General features: G+C 45.9%; 6 protein-coding genes across 6 annotated transcripts, besides 20 other annotated features; all 6 read right to left on the minus strand.

Annotated features, from left to right (window-relative positions):
* Positions 1–2,221: a sequence feature (heterozygous, Esmeraldo-like haplotype).
* Positions 113–539: a mobile genetic element.
* Tc00.1047053511509.5 (hypothetical protein, conserved) lies at positions 1,751–3,451 on the minus strand (the record flags this gene model as incomplete). Its single annotated transcript, XM_802846.1, has 1 exon — positions 1,751–3,451. One exon carries the CDS (start codon positions 3,449–3,451, stop codon positions 1,751–1,753), a length of 1,701 nt encoding a protein of 566 aa, XP_807939.1.
* Positions 2,222–2,355: a sequence feature (areas merged during assembly that could not be assigned to a particular haplotype. This can correspond to areas where the two haplotypes were merged or to regions with more than two copies in the genome that were merged during assembly.).
* Positions 2,356–2,669: a sequence feature (heterozygous, non-Esmeraldo-like haplotype).
* Positions 2,670–2,966: a sequence feature (areas merged during assembly that could not be assigned to a particular haplotype. This can correspond to areas where the two haplotypes were merged or to regions with more than two copies in the genome that were merged during assembly.).
* Positions 2,967–7,385: a sequence feature (areas merged during assembly that could not be assigned to a particular haplotype. This can correspond to areas where the two haplotypes were merged or to regions with more than two copies in the genome that were merged during assembly.).
* Positions 3,727–3,781: a microsatellite.
* Positions 3,880–3,926: a sequence feature (A-rich).
* Positions 4,087–5,097, minus strand: Tc00.1047053511509.10 (hypothetical protein, conserved; the record flags this gene model as incomplete). The annotated part of the gene is made up of 1 exon (XM_802841.1): positions 4,087–5,097. One exon carries the CDS (start codon positions 5,095–5,097, stop codon positions 4,087–4,089), a length of 1,011 nt encoding a protein of 336 aa, XP_807934.1.
* Positions 5,270–5,294: a microsatellite.
* On the minus strand, positions 5,548–6,687 carry Tc00.1047053511509.21 (hypothetical protein, conserved; the record flags this gene model as incomplete). Its single annotated transcript, XM_802845.1, has 1 exon — positions 5,548–6,687. The coding sequence occupies one exon, from the start codon at positions 6,685–6,687 to the stop codon at positions 5,548–5,550; it is 1,140 nt and encodes a 379-aa protein (XP_807938.1).
* Positions 6,932–6,979: a microsatellite.
* Positions 7,004–7,058: a sequence feature (A-rich).
* Positions 7,328–7,352: a microsatellite.
* Positions 7,386–7,600: a sequence feature (areas merged during assembly that could not be assigned to a particular haplotype. This can correspond to areas where the two haplotypes were merged or to regions with more than two copies in the genome that were merged during assembly.).
* Positions 7,601–9,707: a sequence feature (areas merged during assembly that could not be assigned to a particular haplotype. This can correspond to areas where the two haplotypes were merged or to regions with more than two copies in the genome that were merged during assembly.).
* Positions 7,621–7,657: a microsatellite.
* Tc00.1047053511509.30 (protein kinase, putative) lies at positions 7,845–10,361 on the minus strand (the record flags this gene model as incomplete). The annotated part of the gene is made up of 1 exon (XM_802842.1): positions 7,845–10,361. The coding sequence occupies one exon, from the start codon at positions 10,359–10,361 to the stop codon at positions 7,845–7,847; it is 2,517 nt and encodes an 838-aa protein (XP_807935.1).
* Positions 9,708–10,645: a sequence feature (haploid, non-Esmeraldo-like haplotype).
* Positions 10,646–14,420: a sequence feature (heterozygous, non-Esmeraldo-like haplotype).
* Positions 10,856–10,877: a microsatellite.
* Positions 11,097–12,086, minus strand: Tc00.1047053511509.40 (hypothetical protein, conserved; the record flags this gene model as incomplete). The annotated part of the gene is made up of 1 exon (XM_802843.1): positions 11,097–12,086. The coding sequence occupies one exon, from the start codon at positions 12,084–12,086 to the stop codon at positions 11,097–11,099; it is 990 nt and encodes a 329-aa protein (XP_807936.1).
* Positions 12,197–12,235: a microsatellite.
* Positions 12,387–12,427: a sequence feature (A-rich).
* Tc00.1047053511509.50 (hypothetical protein, conserved) lies at positions 12,443–14,420 on the minus strand (the record flags this gene model as incomplete). Its single annotated transcript, XM_802844.1, has 1 exon — positions 12,443–14,420. A coding segment is annotated over one exon (1,978 nt), but the record flags the coding sequence as incomplete, so codon positions are not given.

Raw genomic sequence — 14,420 nt, forward strand, 5'->3', positions numbered from 1 at the left:
AGAACAGACAATCAGGTCGGCGGCGAGGCACCCACTGGCGCAGGGGCGTCATCGCTGTATTGGCCGCTCAAGAACTATGAGAAGGAGTAACATGTCCTCTTTCTGCTCATTGAATAATCTTCCGGGCAGCTGGCCGGATCCTGAAAATCTATGGAAACCAAACAAGTTAGGAAAAAAGGTTCGTTAGTTAATTGCTTCAATGTTTTCTTTTCATTCAATATATATAGAATTCTGTGGACCGCTAGCATGGTCCTTTGTCCTCAGTTAGGATTTAAATATTATTACTTACGAAGTGGCAGACTTTTGGGGTCCTCCAGCCACAAGACCCCGCCGCGTGGTGGGAATCAAAAGGGGGTGGGTGGGTGGGATGGCAAAATAAAAAGAAATATTATCTGGCCCCTATCGGCTCCCTGCCCCCTACAAAGTCGCGTTCTTCCCAAAAGATTCATACGGTAGAGAGTATCATAAAGAATGCCTTCATTTATAAGGATATAAACATACATTAATTAAGTTAGCCAGCTCTCCCGCGATCATTCTTTCTGCTCATTATAAAAATAAGAAGGCAAAGCGGAGTCAGTCAGAATCAATAATTTGGAACAGACAATTTGCCACCATGAAACATAAAGGATTTGGGTGTGACCCAAATCCACACGAAAGGATAAAGCAAAATAAATGCACCGTGAGAGCCTAAAGGTCATAAACATCACCGTCAAAAAAAGAGCGCTTCGCAGAGCAATGGCGCTGGCAAACGGCTTCTTGCGCCTCGTACACATTGCGAGCACGCAGAGATCTGCGCCACAGAATGATGCCTTTGTGCTGGACACTCTTACAAGCCTCTTCCATAAGTGTGATCAAATCATCCTCGTGCAGCGGATCCTCCACCACAAAGACACTGTACACGCTTCGTGCCAACTCTGTATGCGTGGCTGGAAGATCTGCGCAGAGCCGTTCCTCTAAGAAAACTCTGAGAAACTCATCGCTGAGAGAATGCTCCTTCCTATTGCATGAAGATATGCCACCGGAATTGCATCCTGGCAATGGGGCATCCCAAAAATGGTGGAGCAACTTTTCAAACGAGGCATGCACGTTATTATCCCCAGTCGCATCCACAGAAGAAGCACAGCACCTGTCCCAGCTACGGAGTAGCGGCCAATGCCTCTCCACCAATTCACAGCACGTTAGGGCATGCACTCGCTCCGCATCATATAACGCAGACAAAAGAGACCGACCGCTTTCAGCCACATCCTCCGCCGTGACGGAAGCTACACCGCAAATCAACAACACCACCCAGGTTCCAAAAGACCGGACATTTATTTCCTTCCTCATGAAATCTCAATGTTCCCTTCCATGAACAGACAAGTGGCTTCCAACCGCTTCACCCTAACCCCAAGACCTTTTTGGCTCTAGATATAAAACGAAAAAAATGAGAAACAAGTGACCAATTCTTCCTTTTTATTATTATTTGAAGTTATCAAAATAAATTCTGACAGATTAACAGTCTTTTTTGTAAGCCTTTGCTTTGGCCACCCTCTCTCATCACATTGGATTTTTCCCACTTGTTGTGTCGGCCCTACATTTTCTTGTGCACTGTAACACGCTCCCCCTACTCAAAACAAAACACCCATCTACAAGGAAAATGCAACGGCCAAGAATGTAATACAGAGGCCGCAGACTAAATTCCAAGGCATAACAATTGGACGTGAGCTTAACGTCCTAAAGAACTAGTCGTAGTCGTTTTTTCATAAACTTTTTAATTTTTAAGGTAATTGACATCTATAGCTTCCGGCAACTCTACTTGTCCCTCGCTCTCAGTGGCCAAAGTGGGCTGCAATGCGCCCTCTAATTCGTTAAAAATGTCTCTGTCCCAACCAATGACGACGGAGTACATGGGAATATTCACTGCACGCCAGTTGTCAAACACTGACTGTGTCACATTCAAAAGGTCCACTGCATTCCTGTGGTCTATATTTCCAGCACGATAATTTAAAAGTGGTTTTGCAGCTTCACCAATAAGACGATTTACCTTTTCCACGGTAGCCTGAACTTCTGCCAAAGAATTCCGCAGGGACCGTCGCTGCTCTTCACTCCTCTTTTCAATTTGTGAGGTAAGTTCTTCCTCCAACACATTCAACTTTGCACGTACACGTTTAAAATGCTCACACAATTCTTCTTTCCGTTCTTTTTCGCATGTATCTATATCTCGTTCTGCGGAGCGAAAAAGATTGTTAACGGAATCAATCTCTTTCGTAAAGGTTTCCGCATTTTGAACCCAACGTTCGAGTCCTGGCGCCTCCATTCGAACTGCCTCAGCCACCAGTAGGCAATTACTATTGCTGTATCCATCATAAAAAAGGCAATGACTGCATAACAGCCTCTTCTCCTCTGGGCACCAAAATTCCACCTCCTTTCCCGAATGTTTCTGGCAATTGATTGCATCCAATGAGATGACGGAAGATGGTTTTGGGGGTGTATTTGAAGCATTCGGCTTTATTCCTACCGTTGTTGGTGTTGGTTGCAGTTCCTTACCTAATTTCCCCCCTTTTTTCATTGGATAAGATGTCATGGCCGGAGGCTCCACTGCAGGTGTCATGGTGGGGTTATTTGGCTGACGGATTTTGTTTGGAGCATAGATGCTAACAACAAATCGCGGGATCATCTGATCTGGGTGGAATATGACGCAGGCATTACAAGAAGCAACCGAAATGCTGTCATAACCGTCACTGTAAAGTGTGTTAAAACACTCTTCCATGGAAAAGTGCTGCAATAGTCTAATTTCTTCTTCTTCAAGGTAACGGGATTTACCCACGGCTACATCAAAGGCAACAAGGCACCAGCCTTGGCGTGCCAGTTCTACAGGCGCTTTTTCACAAAATTGTGCTGCAGCTCCATCGTCGCGGTAAAGAACAATACCACGGGGGCAAAGTGTATCCCAATCGGTCATATTTTCCAGCGATTGACCTTCTTTGATACTGGCTAGTGTCATGGGACTGCATATTTTCCACAGGAGTTCTACTTCTCCCGTGGGCTTATGCATAAATGCCAATCGACCACGGAAGGCCTGAGTTAGCTTGCGTGGAAGCGGAAGCTCCGTCACCATCGCAGATGCGAGCGGCACCCCATGTCCACTCAAATTATACAAAAACCTATTGGCACGCGACAATACCGTACTTGTCGGATACGTACAAAAGATACCTTGATGTGTGGACGTGTCATTGTTTTGAGAAGACGTCCGCACCGACGTTTGCGATACACATTCCGGTTGCATCATCCCATTCTTTGCTTCTCTGCACATACTGTGCCACTGCTTCCGAAGCTCACTCACTTGTTGGGGAGTAAACCCACAAAACTCCTCCGCGACAAGCCGAAACAAACCGTCATTATCCGTTAAATCCTCCAGTTTATATCCTGATACCGCCAGTCGATCTGTAAAGGCCCACCAAAGATCGCTCATACGCACGTGCAAATATGACACACACACACACAAGGAGACCAATAGAAAGGCAAATAAGCCCCAATACCCTCCGTTTTTCTCCCCTTTTTAAAATTTGTGTGTGCTTTACTCAAATCCAAATTTCTTGCGGCGAAAATAAACCCCAATGTTGGAGTAATAGTGAACTAAAACACAGTCACATGTATGTGTATAATATACATAGAGAGAGAGAAAGAGAGAAATGACGGGGGGAAGAAAAAAAAGGAAAGGATGTGCAAAAACACAATCAATCACGCAAAAGAAAAAAAGAAAAAAAAAAAAAAAAAAAAAAAAAAAAAAAAAAAAAATAAATAATAATCCTTTGTAGCAAAAATAAACCAAACAACCCCAAACCATAGTGGCTGTAGTAAGTATTCACGCGAAGAAAAGTTGCAACCCATGGGAGGTGTAAAAATAATTAATAAAAAAAAAAAAAAAAAAGGATGCAAAGAAAAAAGCAACATCTTCCCCCCCACTCCCAACAGCAAAATATTCCATCCATATCCATGCAGTCAAATAGAAAAATTTTCCTTTTGCATATTAGCAATCCTTAGTTTCATGCGTGCATGCTCCTTTTCGAACTTTCCCGTTTGAGGCGTCAGCTTACCCTCGTTCAACTAGCTGCAATTCCTGTCGTCATCCATTCCCAAAAAGGAAACTCGTTGTGTCTGATCGTGAGATCCTTTCAATGAGATCCGAAGGGACAATTCCATTTCTCGGGTTTGGGTTGGGGGCTCTGAAGCGGAGTTTTCTTCGGGCTGGTGACTCACCGATACGGCAAGAAAATTCACTGAATTTAGAGGAGTGAAAGAATCAGCAGCAACCTCCTCCAATGCGGGGCTTTCCTTCACCTTCTTTTTCATGGACTTCGCTGGATTCCTTGATGGTTGAGGTGTGCATGCCATTTTTCGTTTTAAAGTTTCCAAGAGTCGGGTGAGTCTGGCTTCTCTCTTCGTTGCCATGTGCCAGGCAGCCGTCGCATTTCTTATCCGCTCATTCCACATTTCCTTTTCCCTTTTTAATTCCAGAATTTCCTTAAAAACATTTGGAGACTCAACAACATTTTTTCCGCCGCCAGGAGGATCCGTGGCGTCTTTACATACATCATTCTTGTTTACATTGCCGGTCAACTCCTGTAGCTGTAGCTTTAAAAGGGAAACTTCATCCTTAAGAACTTTGGTGGAACGCTTCAATTCCATGTATTCTCGATTTTGTCTCGCCTCACCGCGATATTCCCCGTGTGTCCTGGCAGAAACATCTGTGAAATATGTATCCGAGTCGTTGATTTTTTTCGCTGAGCTCCGTTTATGTTCACGGGCAGCATGCAATCGCGTCTTTAGGGCTTCGATTTCGTGAGGGGCTGGCAAGGAAGCAATGGCGGCCTGAAGTTCCTTCTCTCTACTACTCTTCTCCGTGAGGAGCGCATCCAGGTGGGCTTGCATCGATTTTGCCTTTTCCTTCTCACGTCGCGCAGCTACAAACATTCGCTGAATATTCCAGTGCTTAAGAGCCGTTTCCGCACAAATACGACTCATGGGGGGGGTGTTATGCGGCAGTCCTCTCGGTTTCGCCGGATGCGCCGCTGTTCCGAGAGGAGGATCCCTACAAAAAAGACTGGGATCAGACATCGACGACCGTGTGCTTCAAAATAGCAGGAAACACCACCAACGGAGCGGATCCGCCCTTCCCTCCCTTCCTTCGACGTCACTCCAAGGCTCAAAGAGTACAAACCAAAAGAAAAAAAACAAATGGGAACATAACTGAGATACACGCATATAATGATAGAATTTCACAAAATCCAAAAAAAGAAAAAAAAAGAAAAAAACTAGATGGGATTTACAGAGTTGTTTCAGTTGCATATATATATATATATATTTGGCTTCCGCGACTCCCCTCAATTGATTTCAAGGAAAATGCCTTCAACAGGAAACATTCACCGCGGCAAGACGCATCACAATCAGCGTCGTCAATAAAAAGTACACTCACACACACACACGCATCAAAACCCACGCCAAAAACTCCGCATGAGTCGTCCGCAGACTAAAGAAGTGAAAAAGAGGGATGTGGTGAGTATTTGCTTACAACTGTCGCATCAACACATCCTTGCAGTAATCCACCTCAAAGTCCTCTAAATCCTGCAGATTAAGCGTCAACGTCCATAATCCATGGGCCTTGACCTGTCTTCCCTCACTCACTGGTGCATTGGCTGCTGTGAGGGGGTCCATGCACTTCGTCACTGCCCATTTACGCTCGAGCGCCATTTCCTCACGAAGAGGTTCCTGCATGAGGTTCACGATGATTCTACCAACTGGCACCACTTCCCAAGTATGATCAGTCTGCTTACGTTTAATCTTGGAAATGCGTTTCAAAGAGTCCGCCTCCTGAACTGCCCACGCGGCTAAATGAATGTGTCGTGGACCTTCACATGTCCCAAGAAGCATGTAGTCAAAATTGCTTGTCTTTGCCGAGACATCTATAGCGCAAATGTCGCGTACCTTAAGCGAGCGAAGAACTTCCAAAAGTTCTATGACATCTTCTATATGGGCCTTGCGTGCGTCCTGCCATGTTTCATCAATGGCGCCCTCCACTTCCATTTTAAGCAGCATCTCCGCAAAAAGCTCATCGTCGTATGGGAGGGATCCCTCACCGCCGTCACCCTCGTCATTGAATTTGGTATGAGCCCCCTTCAAATGGACCGCGTCATGGTCACCGTCCTCGTTTTTGTCGCTTTTTTCATGGACGCAAATGGTATCACTCGTAGTGGCGATGCTGCGACTGTTATGCCGAGGCTCCGTTCGCCCAGCACGTGGGTGAGCGAGAGGGATGTTGAGCCGCGAGTACTCTTGTCCATCGGGGACCTCCGGCTCCCGCGTGACCCCGAGCGCAGGCTGCTGCTCCCACGTCACCACAGAGAATGCATGCCCCTTTTTATTCTCTTCAAAGCCCAAATCAATAAAATCACCAGCACCGTCGTGCAAAAAACCCAAATAAGAAGACGAAGAAGCCGCAGCCACCGTTGCAGAATCGGATTCTGACGATGCCCATCTGACGCCTCGCGCTTGCGTTGGATCGCACCCCTGGGACAGTGAAAGAAACGTGGTGCTTCTTCCCCACGGCAACACGACACGCCTGCAGCCATACGAACATCTCGCGGACACCACCGTGATGGAGTCGCTCACGTGGCTAGATATGATTAAGGTCCTGAGACGCTGCTGCATTGATGAACCCTTCGCGTGTGGAGGAAAGGAGGGGGCAGTGAGAGTCTTCGGGAGGAATAGCGGGAAGGAGCGGGGCGCTCCAAAATGAGCGTGACACACTCAGAGAAAGATGGAAGGAAACAACAACAAAAACAACAACTTCGTTAAATTCATAACATGCAAACTTGATGGGTACATGGAATTCAAATGCCATCAGCGATGCGCTCAACTCAATAAAATACTACCACGCTATTCTTACTGTGGTATAATAATAATTATAATAATAATAATAATAATAATAATAATAATAATATAACGGCACTCACCCACCCGCCACACCAAACCAAAAACAACCACCATCGCAAAAACAAAAAAAAAAAAACAAACAGAAAAATAATCGCTCGGTGCACAATACAATACACAGATCCAATCCAGTGGTGAAACAACAGCGACGGAGGGCGTTTGGGGCCACTCAAACACATCTCCCTCCCTTCTGTTAATTGATGTATGCTCCCGCGCAGAGCACATCCACAGAGTGGCGTGGTTCGTTGTTCCAGTCGCATTTCACCCACGTAGATGAACGATTTATTTTATTCCCGTTCCACCACACACACAGGGCAATGAAAACCTCTTTTCATTTTTATTCGCTTGCATCACCACCAAAAAAAAAAAAAAAAAAAAAAAAACCCAATGTATAAAAACGCAGCCGAAGCAAAGCATCTAATGACTGCAATTATTATTCTGTAAAATAAAACCACAGAAGAGGATAAAGGGATATTTTCTCCCACCCTCTACTTTATTAGAAGGGATGGTGACAATCTATTTACTATATAAACACGGCCCAGACACAAGAAGTCCATCAAAAACAAAGCACAAAAGGACGTGTACATCATATACATAGATAGATGGAGACAATGCCCCCTAAATTCCCCCCCCCCCCTTCTCAATAGCGGGCAAACAAATAAATGCACAAAGCAAACAAACAAACAAAATTCCAACGATTCAGCCTCGGCTACGTGTTTATTTACATCTCTACAATTCACCATAGCCATCTTCTTTACTGTTCCCTCATGAAACAGCGTAAACGCGTGGAATTATCTTTTCTAACGTCATGCATTTTTTAAATTAATTTTTGTCTAAGAATTTTTTCTTTAACTTGTCTCCATGGTTGTTTTGCTTCAGGACTCGCGGTTGCCAATCCACACGACTGAGCAACCCTTCTCAATATCCTTCGGTCCCTTCTCGTTGCAGCGCAGGTCGTTCTCAAAGAACGTCCCGCCACCATTTTTGCACACCCACACCCCCTCGTAAAGGCTACCGCGAATTGTGTTCCTCACAACATGTGGGCGGCCACCCGTTGTGACGAGAACCCCCGCGTTGCTGTTGTCCCGCACCTCGTTTTCCTCAATAAAACCGGCTCCACCTTCAAAGACGTAAATACCCGCCTCCCTGCCGCAGCTAATGACATTCTTTGCAATCCTTGGAGAGGCTCGGGTTTTAACAAGAACCCCGGCCCGCTTATTCTGTCGGATTTCATTATCTGTGATGATGGGGCTGGCGCCATCACAGCAGAAAAAGCCGGCTTGTCCATTTGCCACAACTCTGTTTCCGCGAAGTATGATTTTGGCATCGGAACCCTTCGCCACCACACCACACCCACCATTGTTCGCAATAAAATTATCTTCCACTAAACCGGAGGCATCCTGGCAGAAGATGCCCGTTTCTGCACCGTCCGTCACATGATTCCCAAGCAGTCGCGCGGAGCTGTTTTTCTTCAACAAAAAAGCAGCAAACCCACAGTTTGTGAATTTATTCTTCTCAAACAAACCCTGACCTCCTTCCAACACAACTATTCCCGCCAACTTGACCTCGAGAATTATACAGTGCGACACAATGGCCTCCACACCAGCGGCCACACTGATACCGCTCCCAGCGGAACATGAAATTCGACATCGCGTGATTTTCCATTCTCCACCCGCAATGGAGATGGCCATGGGCCGCAAAGTTTTTTTCGGATCCTGTTCGTCAGTGTGAGAATCAGTCGGTGAGATTCGGCCTCCGGCATGGCGAATTATAAAATTTTCCAACGTCCCACGTCCCGAGGTACAATGAACGGCAAAAGTAGCAGCATTCACTTCAACGACTGGAGAAGGGTTCTCCCCGATGAGTTTCAAATTATCTGGCAACTTATCGTCAAGGGTCAACGGGGTGCTGTGAATGGTGTTGCCCGCCACTACAATTTTTCGTACGTGTGGCATAGACTGTGCTGAGTGCAGCGCAGTTGCGATTGTGGGATAATCCTGTGGGACACGAATTATGGTACTCTTCATGCTTCGAATTAGGATGTTGCTGGAATCTTCAGTAGATGTGCCGCAAATAGAGCCACCGATGGAATTAAACACGGGCAAATTCGGTCTTGAAAATGCATAAATTGTGCTGCAATTTGTTTTACATTTTTCTGGCGGCAAAGTATTTACTTCAACATCGTTCAAGGCATGTGCACGTGTTGTCTGATTATTGCGTGAAAAAATCAAAGAGAAACGTTCATGGCCGTGACGACTGTGGTGCTTATCTCGTGCGCAGCCACATCCTTCTAAGAGAGCAGTGCCACAATGTGAACAGGCTAGTGTGGCAGATTCCACCTCGTAAAATTCGCATGACGTCGTTGAAAACTTTGGACAGCCCATGCCTGCAGAAGGAATTGGGATGGATATGCTACAGTGTGGTGAGGCTGTTGCTGTCATGCCAGCCAGACGACATAGTATGGCTGCAGGTGAGGGTCGACCTTCTGGAAATCGTTGTAGCATATCACGCAAGAGAGCACCAAGTTTAGATGAAAATCCCATAGAAGTTACCTGCTCTACAACAGACTCAACTACCAGTGGGTTTTCTAAGACACGGCTATTGATCGGTTGATCCTGTAGGGTCACCAGTTCCAACATCACAACTCCTAAACCCCACACATCTACTTTTTCGTCGTACACTTGATGCAGCATCCGCTCCGGGGCGAGATAAAAGGGCGTTCCCACGATGCTTTGACGACCAAGACCAACGGTCGCTGCAAGACCAAAATCCCCAATTTTGATTTCCTTGTCATCATCAAAGAAAACATTTGTGGGTTTTAAGTCACGGTGCAGGAAGCCCTGCTCATGAATAAAGGCAAGAGCGGAGGCGCATTGCTCCATCCATGAGAGAATTTGTGCCTCTGGGATAGGATGGGAGCCTACTTCCATAAGACGTCGCCTCGCATCCTCTATGGTGTCCTGCATGTCGCCAGATGTACACAACGCCATCACAAGACAGACGCAAACTTCAGACGGATGGAAACAAAACACGTCTGAGAGAACTTCATTTCTAACAACTGGGCTGCCGTTGCTTCCCAGACAACCGGTGCTGCAGAATCCAAGGCTTCGTGTGGACTCGGAGAGTTGCGCCTCATTTTTATAATCCGCAACAAATTCATGTCGTATCGTGTCGTTGTGAAACAAAAGGAAGAAATCTACATATGAAACAACGTGTCGATGACGAAGATGCAACAAAACTTTGATTTCCTTCAGAGCTGAATTCACTCTAGAGTGATCGGGGCAACGAATCACTTTCATGGCAAATTCCTTCTTCGTTGGCTCATGCCTTACGCGGAACACAATGCCCTCGGCACCACCACCAATCTTTCCAATCACGGTATAGTTTTCCATTATGTGTGCAGACGGGATAAGGTCCCTAGTATCCAAAACGCCCTGCTTATCTCCAGAGTATTTCTTCACAAAAATGGTGGTGCCGCGCCCCTCCGACTCTGCTGCTTTCTCTCAAACTGTGAAAACAACACAAACACACACAAAGGGAGAGAGAGAGAGACTATACACATACATATATATATAGACATTTATATGAGATGGAGAAGTAAAAACCACTTGTGAGGGGGGTGCGTATCGGTTTGTGTTTATCACAACAAATGAGTACTCTCATGCGAAATCAATAAAAAAAAAACTTCATTGCTGGAAAAAAAGGGACTTCGTCAGTGAAGCCATCAGTCTCCACCCGCTTTGTCCGCAGCAGAATCCCGTTAACGCCCCATCGTCACAGGCAAAAAAAAATCCCCATCCCGTTGACTTGCCTGCAACAATAAAATAAAATAAAGCTTCCGGCCCATGGAAAGAAAGAAAGTTCGAGTTTTCCCCAAATGCCAAGTAAAAAAAAAAAAAAAAAAAAAATTCCTGCAGCCGTTGGCAAAATGATATTGCCGTGACAGTCAAAAGGGGAAAGGTCAAAGATCACCGCGCATCCCTCTCTTTTTCTCTTGCACACATCCCAATTGTCCGTGGCAGAAGCCCCTCAACAAAACAACAACAAAATAATAATAATAATTGCCAATATTCGCAAAACACAATAAAAGTTTTTCTTCGTTTTCTCCCCAGTTTTTTTTTTTTGTTTCACTTCTCTACTCCGAAAGAAGAACGATTTCGGAGGCGATCTACCGCCCACAACAGACACGCAAGAGACGGTGGTGCCAATTTACCCTCCAATTCCTCCGATACAAATCGTAATGCAGCCTCCCTGTCCCGAATGCGATCTAAATCGACAAATAGCATGGAGCCTGGAACAGATTCAAACGCGTCTGAGCCACGACGGAGATCAAAACAAGCCTTTATTTCCGAGGCGGACTGCTTCAACTCAATCCAAAAGCAGGCGTCTGCCTTCCTGCTGTGCGTGTTCTTCATGAAACCGATAAGACCCTGGTTGACGCACACCGCGGGATCCACACCAAGTTCATCCGACACTTCACTCACTGCCGCCTCAAAAAGAAGCCTTGTGAGAACGTGGGGGTTCACACACTCAAACCATTTCGTTACATTTTCGACAAGTGATCCTTCATTCAGAGAGTTATTACAAGCGGATTGCAATTGCTGTACATTAAGGAGTTCCCCCGGCTCAGGATGACCGCCTGGGAAACAAAAATAATTCGGATACTCGCCAACAACCTCCGATCGGCGAAATAAAACTCCTTTGCCATCAGAAGTGATGGTGAAGCACTCCACGCCAAGTGCATTGGCAAGGTAATTCTCCACCGTTGTATTCCGCAAATTCGCAAGTTCGGTGTAGACACCGATATTCCTCGTGGTTCCAATATTCGTTTTGTAGTCCGTTATGCCGAGTTTTATGTGGCATTTGTCTCCCTCCTGCTCCACATCATACAACCGAAACTTGAGGCCGTTATACATTTCTCCCTTCCTCATCTCTTGACCACCGCAACTGCCTCTGACGAGGAACTCCCATGTGTTATCTATGGCATCGCGATCCACTGAGGGCTCCTCTACTCGGTTATGTGAGCAGCGCACTGTCACCATGACGGAGCGGGGTGAAAGTATCGCCCCTTCTCCAGGAAGAAACACCACCTCAAATTGGCCAGAGTCGTCAACCATTCTTCTCTCACTTAGATCGTGTGTCCAATATTTGTACGTATGTCTGGTTCAACATGTAATTTTCGGTCATGTTGGTCAATGGAGACATGAGAGGAAAGAAAATAAAGGAAAACAACAACAACAACAACAACAACAACAACAACAACAACCCCGCCAATAAACACAAAAGCCACATATCGCACATACAAACAAACACATACACATAACAAAAAAAAGACACATTGGAGGGAAATCTTGGCATAGACGGTTGCACTCATTGAGGCCAATGTCAGATACGGTTCCAGCAACAAAGGCCCGCCCAAAAAAGAAAAAAAAAAAAACAAGAGAAACAAACAAAGAAATGACAGCACGTTATTTTATTCCAATACTACAGCTTCATCCTTAACGCGCTTTTTCAACAACCCAATTTCTCTAAAAAGGGCTCGTTCAATCATTGTAGAGTGGCGGATCCGATTGAGGTGTGGCCATGTCCTCAGCTGTGCCCTGCTGGTGACAAATGCAATGTACTCAGAGCTTGGATTTGCCACAATATTGAAATAGTCAGGTGCGGCATGCAGAACATTCCCTATCGGCAGAATAAGAATGTCGCCGTCGTACCGCTGCGTCAAGAAGAGATAGGGCAACTCCCATCGACCAGTTGTGGAGAGAACGCCGATACCAAACAGCTTCAAAATCCAACGGCGAATCTCTCGGAAACACCCGTACCACAGAGAGCTGAGAATCTTTCTTGGCCGACGCTCCTTGTACACAAGTGGAGAGACAGGTTTTCGCTGGAATGGTATAATGTGCGGGTTCACCTGGCTCACAATAAAATAGTTTACATTAAACAAAGAAGCGAGACTCTCTCGCGGGAGATCCTGAGCGAGACTTCCATCACACCAAAGTTGTCCTGGAAGAAAGCGTCGGAAACTGCCATCAGGTAACTTCTCAATAAGTTGTACCGCCGTGAATAGTCCGGGTAGGGCGCAGCTAGCACTCACCGCACTCCAGAGCACGACATTCGGTGATGTAACATAGTTCAGAAGCATATGCCGATCTAAGTGAGAACCACTGTACTGTTCACTTGTCACAGAGACATTTAATATACGGCCACTATGACGGTATGCTTCTTCAAAGGTAAGATCCCCCACATTGTTGCGGAGGCACTCCATGAGTTTCTGCACGTTCATGAAGGCCCCCGTGCGCAAAAGTTGGTTTATTTTGGCAAAAAATTCCCCATGGTCAAAGGGAGAAAGTTGCAATTTTTGAACGCTCATTATAGAGTCCGAGAGTAATTCACGGAGTTGATCATCTTTCATAGAACATACAATAGAGGCAATGATGGAACCAGCAGAGGAGCCAGAAATAATATCGGGCAGCAGTCCGGCTTCAAAAAGGGCTCGCACGACACCCATGTGGGAAACACCCAACGTCGAGCCACCGCTTAACATAAGAGCGCTGCGTCCATAAGATCTTAACGTGTCTTGCAGCACCTTGAGCTTCTGGACATCTGTCAGAAATTTTTCAGCGGGCAGTTGTGGCCTTGCGGCCCAATTAAGAAGAGAGGAAAGATACACTGAACTTACTTTGTACTCTAAATAATCAAATGCAGAAGCAACTACACGCTTCCCTGTACTCGACTGCTCGTTGTTAACAGAATCAACAACATGCTCAGATTTTGAAAATTTGTTAGGAACTATATCCGTTGGAAATTTTGAGTTCAATGAGGCACCTTCTTCCAATAAGAATTCCCCTTTTCCTTTATTGCATGGCGGTAACGTCGAGGTGACTTCTTGACATATGCGCGACCTACCAAACGCCTCTATAAGACTCACGATCGCCTCATTGTATTCCTCCACAGAACTTATTGTGCCCGTGTAATAGCGAAAATTGGAAGGGCTTGTCATACCGTGAGCCGTACGATGCAGCTGCGAACGCAGAAATTCACCTATAGCCCGTTCATTTTCAGTCATGGCAAGAGTCTTGGCACAGTAGGCATCATGCTTCAAGCCCTCCGCGTCACACTCTGCCTTGTTCGGTATCATGTTTTTCCACTCCTGCATCCCGCGATGGTTGTCAAGGTATGACGCAGTGGTAAGCCAAGTATCAAGACTCTCCGTCGAGTTCATAATGTTGATGAACCGCCGTTCCGTGCGGGCCTTTTGTGCCCGTGATGTATAATCCTTTATCCACTTTTGTATGACATGTAAAGGTCTTAGAAGAAGACACTCCACAAAAAAAAGGTAAAGAAATCGAAATATAATTCTCAGCGAGGCTTGCCTCACTCCACACTTGGGGCCACTTGAATCATTCCTCACACGGGATGACCTTGTGCCCTTCCTTCTGCGTGGCAGA

Source organism: Trypanosoma cruzi, genomic scaffold (genome assembly GCF_000209065.1).
Source record: "Trypanosoma cruzi strain CL Brener 1047053517131 genomic scaffold, whole genome shotgun sequence".
NCBI classification, from domain to species: Eukaryota; Euglenozoa; class Kinetoplastea; order Trypanosomatida; family Trypanosomatidae; genus Trypanosoma; species Trypanosoma cruzi.